Consider the following 11,223-nt stretch of genomic DNA (forward strand, 5'->3'; position numbering starts at 1 on the left):
CCCACCTGCTGTGACCAAGGCCACGGGGAAAGACGGAAAGACTTGGATGCTGGAGGATTTGGGAATTTTTGAAGACATTCCAGCAACACCTTGCATGGGACAGGACAGAAACCCCATTTAACAGCAAGCATTGATCTTGCTTTAGGATAACTCATTGTGTCAGACATTATTTAGAATTTTAAAATCCCATAATTTAGAAAACAAGCCCTTTTTCATAGGTTCTGGATCAGTCACTGGTGAATCCTCTGACAAAAACCACCCCCGAAGTTACATGTAAGGGCCACTGTGGGCAAACTCATTTAAGAAGAGAAAGGGCAGGAAGGGGAGAGTGATTTGGGAAAAGATTTTTGACAAGCTCGTGGCACACTGAATTCTCATCTGTGGGTGGAGGGATCTCAGGTTGCTGCTCCAACATTAGTGCTCCGAATCCCTGGTCAGGCTCAAGTGCCTGAGCTGACTCAGCAGCAAAACTTGACAATATCTGGAAGAATCATATCTTTCAAAACTTGGCTGTGAATGGAGGAAACAGGGATTTTCTATCTCACCAGAGTGACTCAGAATGAAGAAAATGTTAAGAGGGGCATTACAAGCCACTGCCTGGGATCTTTGAGTAGCCTCCAGGGGTATTTCTAGACAGCAGAAAAATAACCCAGACCTCTGATGCAGACAAGCTTGTCTTGTGAAGGAGTGAGTTGGGCTCATTCCAGCAGTGAAGGCAAAGCAGGGTGAGCTAAATACACATTCCCAGCCCATCCCTGGGCTTCTGGGCTGAAGAAGCCAGAACTGAGCTAAAACTTTCCCTGCTATTTGCTCTGTTTCAGCTGATGGCTGTGGGTGGCCACAATCACAAATTGTTTGGCCTTACTAAACACAAATGGAAAACCAAACCAATTCCCCATTCAGAGCAATCACTTAGGCCCATGTTTTCCTTTTAACTCCTGTTCCAGGGATTTGGAGAGCTCTGATTTCTGTGTGTTCCACTGCTTTTCTTGACCCAAGATCCAAATGCGTGAGAACTACAGAGCAGGAGCAGGGCAGGGGCAGCTGGAAGGGTGGAGATGGGGGAGAACAGTGGGCAGGAGGAACAGAGGAGGGTCTGGGCTTGGCTTTACTCAGGCTCTGTGGCATTCTTCAGGCTTTGGCTTTTTATGCTCTTTTTGCTGGAGGAGGTTTTGGAGACGATTTTCACACCTGGGTTGGTGCCTTTTGCACTTCCAGAGCTGAAATTCCCTCCACTGGTGCTCAGGGCGCTGCTGCCACCCCCAGCATGGCTGTAGCTGCCAGCAGTGCCCAGACCACTCCCTCCTCCAAATCCACCTCCAAGACCACCTCCAGCCCCAAGTCCGAGTCCTCCTCCACTTCCAAAACTGTAGCTTCCTCCTCCTCCTCCTCCTCCTCCGCCAGCTCCGAGACCGAAACTGCTCCCGCTGCCTCCTCCAAGGCCAAAACCATTTCCAACACCTCCTCCAAGACCAAAGCTGCTTCCACCACCTCCTCCAAGGCCAAAACCACTTCCACCGCCTCCTCCACTCAGGCTCAGTCCACCAAATCCTCCTCCTAAGCCAGCTCCACCAGAAATGCCGGAGCTGGAGCTGATGACTGCTGCAAGGAAAAGCAATCAGAGGGTTGGACATCTGCTTGGCAGCCATGGAATAACGGGATGGGCTGGGCTGGAAGGGGCCATAAAAGTCATCCCATCCCTGCCTCTGCCATGGGCAGGGACTCCTTCCCTTATCCCAGGTTGGTCCCCCACCCCCCTCCAACCTGGCCTTTGACACTTCCAGGGAAGGGGCAGCCACAGCTTCTCTGGGAAGTCACCCAGTTCCAGGAAGCACCATCATCAGGACCTTGACCCACAGGACTTGAGCCCAACTTCTGTCCCCTGCACAAGCCCGTAATGACATGGGAAGGCTCCAAAAGTCTTATGTGGGGCAAAATTTCCCTTTTCCCATGGTTTCTCCCAGGCCTTGCTCCCAAAGCCAGACTTTGGGATCCAGAACTGTGATACTTACAGTAGCTGATGGGGTTCAGTCCCTCCCCACTGAGCCTGTTGGGGGATTAGAGAAGATTGGAGTAAAATTATGGATACAGGCAGAGGAACCAATCTCTGACGGGAAAAGTGACAGTCACTATTATCCCCACAAGGATTTTGCTCCCACCTGCTCTCCTCGCCCTCCAGCAGCTTCCTGTAGGTCGCGATTTCAATGTCCAGGGCCAGCTTGACGTTCATGAGCTCCTGGTACTCCCGGAGCTGCCGGGCCATGTCAGCCTTGGCTTTCTGCAGGGCATCTTCCAGGTCAATCATCTTTGCCTTGGCGTCCTTGAGGGCCATCTCCCCGCGCTCCTCTGAGTCTCCGATGGCCGTCTGCAGGGTGGCACACTGCAAGGGATGGGGGGGCTTGGAAAGCTGCTCTTCCCTTTGGGTGAGAGTCACCCAAGGACGCAACCCATTCTGGCTGGGATGTTCATGGAAAATGTTCCAGCTGAGCTAACACGGCTGGAGTTGAAATGCCAGGCTGGCAAGAACGACTTAATAGTTAAGCTTTACAGTGTTAAGCCCTTTCCAGGCGGGAATTCAACACTTTTAACGAGGCTGGAAAAGTCCCTGATCAGCAAAGCTGAGCTGTGGTGTTAAGGGACAACAGAATGGGGCTCTGTTGGCTCCTTTTGCCATGCCTACCTGGTTCCTCGTGTTCTCTATCTCGGAGCGGATCCTCTGGATGAGCCGGTTGAGCTCTGAGATTTCACCCTTCGTGTTGCGCAGGTCATCACCGTGTTTCCCAGCCGTGGCCTGCAGCTCCTCAAACTGAGGTGAGAAGGAAGATGTAACCTGAACCATCTGAGGTGTCTGGCTGGAGGAGACGTGGCTCAAACATCCCCTGTTAGGGGCAGCAGGGATTTCGTGTGGCAATGATGGGTCAGCTCACCTTGGTTTGGTACCAAGCCTCGGCCTCGGCGCGGCTCCGGTTGGCGATGTCCTCGTACTGAGCTTTGACTTCGGCAATGATGCTGCTCAGGTCCAGGTCCCGGTTGTTGTCCATGGACAGGATGACAGCAGTGTCAGACACTTGGGCGCTGAGCTGGGCCAGCTCCTGTGGGAAGCACACGCGAGCTGCACTTACCTCTCCCAACCCTCAGAATGGTGGCATTCCCCAGCCAAGGACAATGGCAGGGCAGGAATCGGGGATTTGTCTGTACCGCCTCGTAGAGGGCTCGAAGGAAGTTGAGTTCATCACTCAGGGCATCCACCTTGGCCTCCAGCTCCACCTTGTTCATGTAAGCAGCATCCACATCCTGGAAAAGAGCAGCTGTGGGGACACCTGTGGCACCTGGATCCTCTTCTCAGCCAGAAAGAAACTCCTAGCCACAGCCAAGAGACTGCCAAGCCTGGAGACAAGGCTGCCCCTGTCCCTGTTGCCTGGTAGAGAAGCTGTGCTTGGCACATCTCACTGGATAAGCACCAAGACAGCATCTCATGCCCCAAAAAAGTGCTGTGTGTAATTTGGAAGTGGATAAGGAGGAAGGTCCTGGCTCTTTGGCCTTGGTACCTGGGATTCTCAAGCATGACTGACCCCCTTTGTCTCTACCTGGTCTGTTTTGCACCTCTGTGTGTTGTGGGACCAGAGTGGGAGGAGATTTTGCTTCCTTCCTACAAGCCACTCCATTCCTTTCCCACAATACCATGAACAAATGGTGATTTAAAGCCCTTCTAAAGGATGAGGATGCAGCTCCATGAGATCCCCCATCCCTCAGGATATTCCCAGCCTGTGCAATGGCTGGGGCTGGCTCAGCATCTGCAGCACCTCCTGTCTCACCCACCTTCTTGAGCACCACAAATTCGTTCTCTGCTGCTGTGCGCCGGTTGATTTCCTCTTCATATCTACAGAGATAAGGGGAAAGAGGTGCTGGATCAGACCTCGAGAAGCAGAACAGGTGTCCAGGTAGGACTACAAAGTGATCTGGACTGGGAGTGGCATCTCCAAATCAGCCTCCTGGGAACTGTCCAGCTCCAATGAGTGAGATTCCCCTTTCTCAGAAGGCTGAAAGGACATTTTTGACTTAATGCAGATGGAACAAGGAAGGTAAAGCTGGTTTAGAGGATTTTTTTTTTCAAGAGCCATCACAAGGTGCTGTGTCCTGGCTTAATCTCCATTTTTTGATGGGGAAAAATGTCGATGGACCCTTTTTGGTGCTGTTGAGGAAAATGGGTCCCGCAGGGAGAGATAGGGGGTATTGGAGGTGATTAGAGATGTTCTATATTATGGGTTGGAGCACAAACTGGAGACACTTTTTCCCCTTTCCTAGAGATATTTCCATTAATACTTCAGTCTAGATGTTTGACTTTCAGAAATTGAAATTTTTGACATGAGTCATAGAATCATGGAATTACAGAATCATAGAACCATAGAATCAGCTGATTTGGAAGGGACCCATGAGGATCCTTGAGTCCAACTCCTGGCCCTGCACAGGACACCCCCACCAACCCCAGCCTGTGCCTGAGAGCATTGTCCAAACACTCCTGGAGCTCTGGTAGCCATGGGACCATGACCCTGGGGAGCCTGTTCAGTGCCTGACCACCCTCTGGGTGAAAACCCCTGCTGCTCAATGCTCAGCTGAACCATTTACAGCCCATTTCACACTCACTTGTTTTTGAAGTCCTCCACGAGGTCCTGCATGTTCTTCAGCTCCCCATCCATGCGTCCCCGCTCATTGAGCAGGTTGGCCAGCTGCCGTCGCAGGTTGTTGATGTAGGCCTCGAACAGCGGGTCCAGGTTGCTCTTGCCAGAATTGTTTTTTTGGCCCTGCTCCTGCAGAAGGGTCCATTTTGTCTCCAGCACCTTGTTCTGCTGCTCCAGGAAGCGAACCTGAGCATTGGGAAGCAGAAGAGGCTTAGGCAGAAGATACCTGCGAGCTGACAGCCAATATTCAACACTGGCAGTGATGCATGGCAGGAGCCAAGGGATTCCCAAACTAAGAGTTTCCGAACTGAGAATATCCTCTAGATTATCCAGGGCTATGCCAGCCAACCTGTAGCTGAGCAAATCCACCCTTAGTGGACAGTTCTCTTCAGAGGCAATTTGGTTAGGAAGCCAACAAGCAATGGTAAGAAAATTTGGGTTCAGGTCTTTCTTCATCAGACAGTGAAGTTCTTCTTTCACACCCTCTGGGGTTTCTTTCTTTGTAAGATACATATCTTTCTTCATTAAAGCCAAGGTCTGAATACTAATGCTAAAATTGCTTAATTGCCCTTCCTTTTGCTCACACATACAACATACTTATCTAATTAAAGCTGAGGAAGGACTTGAGTGGTTGAGTCAATTGAGTCAATAAAAAAAGGATTTTATCCTGCAGGCATAAACAACAAAGAGCAAGACATCTGCTGTGATTGCCCAGAGAGTGAGTTGGGTTGAGCCACTAGACCTGGACCCAAAAGTGACTTATGCCATTTCAACTAATCTGTGTTGTTTCTCGGGCACAAACCCTGGATCTATTCCCATAACTACAATTGTCTTGTCTTGTTTTCTGCCCTGTCAATGTTCAGAAGGACATTATTGTTTGAGAGACTTAACGAAGACACGCAGGGAGGAAATGTGTGAAAGACTGGAGATCTCGAAAGTCGCATTTTGGTACCTACTAGATCCTCACTCCCCCTCTACCACAGATCCACAGCACCCAACAAAGTCTCACCTTGTCAATGAAAGAAGCAAATTTGTTGTTGAGGGTCTTGATCTGCTCCTTCTCATCTTTCCGCACCTGTTGGATGTTTGGATCTATCTCCAGGTTCAGCGGTGCCAGGAGGCTCTGGTTTACTGTCACTTCTTGGATTGTACCCACTCCAGGTGGGCTCCCAGAAAATCCTGAGGGGCTCCTGCCACCTCCCAGCCCTGCAGGGAATCCTCCCAGCCCCCCCAGTCCACCAAAGCCAAACCCTCCACCACCTCCGTGACCACCACCATAGCCAAGCCCACCAGCACCTCCACCAAAGCCAAGCCCACCACCTCCACCACCAAGCCCCAGCCCAAGGCCACCACCAGCTCCACCACCACCAAACCCACCTCCTCCACCACCAAGCCCCAGCCCAAGGCCACCACCAGCTCCACCACTACCAAACCCACCTCCCAGGCCAGAGCCACCAGCAGCTCCACTTCCAAAAGCAGCTCGGAAGCTGCTTCCAACCCCGATGGAAATCCTCTTGCTGCCACCAAGGTTGTAGAGGCTCCTGCTGCCAAAACCTGCACCACCTCCAGAACTGCCGCCACCACCTCCTCCAATGAGCCTCCCAAAGCCTCCTCCTCCTCCTCCTCCTCCTCGTGCCACAGACACAGAGCTAAAGCCAGCCCTGTTGCTGCTGGGAATTATGGCCGAGGCAGCGCTGTAGGATCGGCCTCCCCCTCCTGCCCTCATGCTGAGTGCCCGGTTCATCGTGGCAGCAGAGAAGGGCCCCACACAGCCAGAGAGACTCTGCAGCTCTCTGAGGAAAGGGAACCAGGGTGCCCCTTTTATCCCCCAGGGATCTGGGCTTGGCTGCATGGAAGTCCAGTGATCAATTTAGTGCCTTCATGGTTTTGACATGCCAGGAGGCAGCTGTCTCCCTGAGACTTGTTAAGCCCTGATTGCACCCAAACACGCCTCCTGGGGCTGGATCTGCTCAGCTGGAAGAGTTATCTAACACCCAGATTTCTATCTCTTCACAGAGATGGGTTATTTCATTTTGTATTATTTTGCTTAACCCTGGAGGTGTCCAAGGCCAGGTTGTGAGAGCTTGGAGCAACCTGGGTTAATGCAAGGTGTCGCTGTCTGGGAGGGGGATGGAATGAGATGGTCTTTGAGATTCCTTCCAACCCAAAGCATTCTGGGATTCCATGAATCTATAATTTCCTTACTGTGAAAAAAAAAATTAAAATGCTATAAAGCCAGAAATAATACCTTGGATTCCCAATTCTGCTTAAAGGATGCAGCACATCAACACAGAGATCAGTGGAGAGTCCTCTGGACTAACTCAAGTGAAAGACAGTGAGAACAAAATGGTTAAATCTGAACAAAAATAATTCATGGGGTTTCTTCACCTGAAGGCAGAAGGTGGCTTGATGTTCATGAAATCTGACATCCCTTTCAGGGCCCTAATTTATCCAGTTTGCTGTTCCTACTCCCTGGGCAGTGACCATCTCTTTGGGATGACTTGACAAAGAGGTCCTGATCAAGTTTTCCTCTCTCTCCTTTCCAGATGTAAATACCACCTCAAATTTTGCCCATTTATATTCATTATTTAGCCTATGGCAGGCTTTCTAGGCTATTCCTCTGGATATTTGCAATTCCAGAGGACAACTCAATTCCACACAGAGGCTGTGTTGTGATTTCTCCATCTAACTGATGATGTGATTGATGCATTTTCATCTTGACTAAAAACCATTCCAAAAAAAAGCGGCAGATTTTCTGAAAAACTCTTTGCCCATCTCTGTGGAACAATGTCATTTGCCCACTTTAGGATGTAGTCAGTCCTGAGTTTCTGGCTCTCTCTAGCTCTGATTTATTTTAAGGACCTTTGAATCTTCCATCCAAAATGCTGCCAAAAGCAGATTTAACCAGCATGAAAAATAGTCCCACAAATTCTCCTTATTTTAATTCCTGGAGTCCTTGGGAAAAAAGATAAATTCAACAGGGTGTGGTGACATTTTCTGGTATCTCAGACTTTGTGGAACTGCAGTGTTGAGAGTATTTTATCCCTTGCATGTCAGAGCTCAGCTGTTTTTTGGCATGGGGCTGCCCTGGTGGCTTTACCTGAATTCTGCAGGACTGGAGCTTAAATATATTTATAGGACAGGACTCTACTTGCCTTTCAAAACACATCCCTGTGCCCCAGAGCTAAAAAACCATTAAGGAACTAAAATCCCACTGGCATCTCTGGAAGAACACCTAAACAGGTGCTGCTGAATACAGAAGACCAAATATCTGATTATCCCTGGAGAAATGCTGCTGGGCAGGCTCAAATGGAGAGCTGGGGCACTGAAAGAGATTTCCCTTTGCAGTGAGAAATTATTCCAAGATAGTACATGTCAGCTTGTTTCTTTTTGGAAAATGTGGGTCTGAACCTGGAATGTCACTTGAAATTCATGAGCATCCATTGCCTCCGTGATTTGCATAAAATTCAAAGCCAGGGTGCGATGGGAAAATGAGATTTTGTCTTCATGGTTCCTTGACCCCAGAAAAGGCAGCTTGTCCTGAAGCTGAAGAACGGGTTCAGATCTGATGTTAAAGCTGAATGAATGTAATGGGATTAAAGGTGGGGCTGCCAAGAAGAAAGAGGGAATTGTCACTTCAGGCTCCCACACTCTTCTCCCCTCGGCTCGTTATCCACAGGGTATGTGAGAGATGCAAAGGCCACCTGAAAAATGCTCCTTTCCCTCCTGGGGTGCTTGGTGGTGTGGAGGAGCCAAGGGTTGGGGCTCCAAACCCAGAGGCAGATGTGGCATTTTCATGTCTCTTTGCATCAACTCTGCCAGGCTCTGGGCTCAAGCTGAGAGAGGGAAAGTCAAAGTTAAATATAGGGAAGAAATTCCTCCCTGTGAGGGTGGGGAGACCCTGCAGTGGATTTCCCAGAGAAGCTGTGGTTGCCCCATCCCTCAAAGGGTCCAAGGCCAGGCTGAATGGGGCTTGGAGCAACCTGGGACAGTGGAAGTTGTCCCTGGCCACGGCAGGGGGTGGAATAAGACAGTTTATAAGATCCTTCTAATCCAACCATTCCGTGAATCCATAGTTTTGGACTCTATCAATTTACAAAAGGGTCTGTCCAGATTTACACTGTGCAGGATTTGACCTCCATCCATCCCAAACCCACATTCCTGGCTTTTTTCTCTCCAAAATACCCTGATCTACGTGAACATCTTCAAGCAGGCAGCAGCAAACATGGCTTTTGCAATAGCTGGGAGTTGAGGACAGGGATGATTAAAGGTTTTTTCCCAGAAATGCAAGAGCTGCCAGACTACTTTTGCCCCCTGGGGAGCTGGCTGGTGTTTGGTGTTCAGGTATTGCTTTGCAGGAAGATGATCAACATAAATTATGAGCTGCTGGGGCACTGGAAGCTTCTTGTTTTGGGTGTTTCTGCTTGGTATTTACATAGAAATGAGATGGAGCCTGAGTCGTGTTCATGGAGCAGAAAAGATGAAGGCAACATTTCCAAAAACATCTTTAGCAGAGTAAGTTTTGCTTTCTCACCAAGGGCTGACCCACTTGGCTTTCACCACCCCCCAGCCAACTGTGGCATTTATTAAAACAGAATTTGTGCTCTGCTCCCTGTTGATCACATCCAATACACCATGAGGGGAGCCAGAATGCCCCATGGTGGGAGAGCAGCAGAGGCCAGAGCTCATCCCACACTGGGTTCATCCCCGTCCCACCCACGAGGACAGAGTCTGGGATGGGAGCTGAGCTCATCCTCCAGCCCTGCAGAGGTCGAGGGAAAGAAGCTGTGGGTCAGCAGGGAAGTCTTGGAAGCAGAGTGGGACATGGGGGGATAATTTCCAGCCCCTGTTTCTTGGTGAGCCTTCCATGGGCACATGAACCTGCCCACACCATGTGCTGCTCCAGGCTGGGCACAGGGATTTCTCCAAAGGTGATGCAGAGCTGGCTCAGGGGCCGTTGGCCCTACCATGGGGAGCTGTGGGAAGGGAGGAGCTGCAGGGCTGGTTTGTTTTCCTGTGATCCCAGCTGTCCATCCAGCTGGGCTGAGTTGCCACCACGGCAAGATCCTCCCAGCCAAGTTATAGAGACCCATCAGGGGGTCACTGTCCAGGGGAACTGGGAGCCCTGCAGAAGTCCAGGAGCATTGGGACAACACTCAAGCATCTGGTAGGACTTTTGGGGTGTCCTGTGCAGGGCCAGGACTGGGATTTGATGATCCTTGTGGGTCCCTTCCCAGCCAGGATAGTCCATGATTCTATAAACCTCACAGAGGAAAAGGAGAGGACGATGTGATTTCTCCTAATCCCAGTTTCCTAAAACTGTGAGAGAGGGTTTTCCCTCCCCGGAAGGGATGATGGAGGAACATGTCCAGCCACATCTCCAGACCCTCTCCTCTTTCTGTGAGTTCACATATTTTAAGGAAGGTGTGGTTGAGGAAGAAGCCCCTGGTGCTGCATTTTGGGAAACTGCACTTTGCTCTTACTTTCTTCTAAAATCAACCCACTCTTGTGAGAAGGTTTCACAGGTGTGGTGTGGGATTATTTTCCTGTTCCTCCCTGAGCTGGTTCTCACTGATTTCCTTAAACAAGGGCCTGGCTGCCTTTTTGTTCCATCTCCAGAGATCCCAGACACTTTGAGAGATCCCAAGCAAACTGCATACCCATGGATGGTAAACAGCCTCCTTTCCAGACTTCCTTGTGGCCACACTAATCAGTGGATGAAATAAAGGTATGCAAAGGTGCTTCAGGAAAGAGAGCAGACAAAACCTTCTTGAAGCTCCAAACTCCACCCATTTGGAGACTCAGGTTTGAGGAAATTTCTATGATTTGCAATATGAGGGAGGGAAATAAAGCCCAGGCAGTGCAGCATGAATTATGCATGGAGTTTATTGAAGGTAAAGCTGAAAGTCTGGAGTAAGCGAAGGGAAATAACTCTGTTCACTTACACATGAAAAGCTTTAACTCCGTCTATTGCACACAGGAAAAACAACACATGCATTTAACTACAGAAATATAAGGTGCTCGTTGGGGTGTAATTAAAATCTGCTCTACCAAACGCAGTGTAGCAACCTGGACCAATTTGCATAAGCACTCCCAGCCCTCTTGTAAACAGGAAAAATTGGATTTTCTGCTGTCATTAAAGAAGTAAATTACAGATGCTGCTTTGTCTTGGACAATTAAATTGTGGCTTCTCTCTCTGAAGTTGGGATGACCAAATTTTTCATCCTTTTGCAATAGCTGCATTAGAAGTCTCTGCTGGAAAGGGGTCAAGCAGGGCAGGGTGAGCGAAAAGCCAAGATGATGAGTGGAGACAGGGATGGTCTCTGAAATTAAAATCTCACCTGGCTGGGGGGGGGCAGGGGGGAGTTTCCCCCAAGAAAAACATCAGGGAGAGGGTGGGTTTTGTCAGGCTAAGGGTTTAGGCAGAGCGATGTCCTAGCGCATGGTTGTGTGATCCCTGTGGCTGTCAGAGGGAGGGGGAATACTGTTTTATTGCAGAAATGCTGATTATTATAAAATCTGCCGTCTCGGGCCCCGCCGCTCT

At 49.8% G+C, this 11,223-nt stretch overlaps 1 protein-coding gene across 1 annotated transcript; it reads right to left on the reverse strand.

Moving 5' to 3' along the window:
* Nucleotides 1–1,108: 1,108 nt before the first annotated feature.
* Nucleotides 1,109–6,531, reverse strand: LOC136568036 (keratin, type II cytoskeletal 5-like). Its single transcript, XM_066567877.1, has 9 exons — nt 5,689–6,531; nt 4,645–4,865; nt 3,820–3,880; nt 3,199–3,294; nt 2,928–3,092; nt 2,681–2,806; nt 2,160–2,380; nt 2,013–2,047; nt 1,109–1,602 (listed from the first exon to the last, which is right to left on the reverse strand). Exons 1-9 carry the CDS (start codon nt 6,529–6,531, stop codon nt 1,109–1,111), a joined length of 2,262 nt encoding a protein of 753 aa, XP_066423974.1.
* Nucleotides 6,532–11,223: the final 4,692 nt, after the last annotated feature.

Source organism: Molothrus aeneus, chromosome 30 (genome assembly GCF_037042795.1).
Source record: "Molothrus aeneus isolate 106 chromosome 30, BPBGC_Maene_1.0, whole genome shotgun sequence".
Lineage (NCBI taxonomy): Eukaryota > Metazoa > Chordata > Aves > Passeriformes > Icteridae > Molothrus > Molothrus aeneus.

Excerpts from the sequence above, each read along its gene's own strand:
- LOC136568036 (XM_066567877.1), bottom strand. The coding sequence starts at position 6,531 with ATGCAGCCAAGCCCAGATCCCTGGGGGATAAAAGGGGCACCCTGGTTC. Across the intron at positions 3,881-4,644 it reads GTGGAGGACTTCAAAAACAA|ATATGAAGAGGAAATCAACC; the intron begins GTGAGTGTGAAA and ends TTATCTCTGTAG. Across the intron at positions 2,048-2,159 it reads CTGGAGGGCGAGGAGAGCAG|GCTCAGTGGGGAGGGACTGA; the intron begins GTGGGAGCAAAA and ends ATCCCCCAACAG.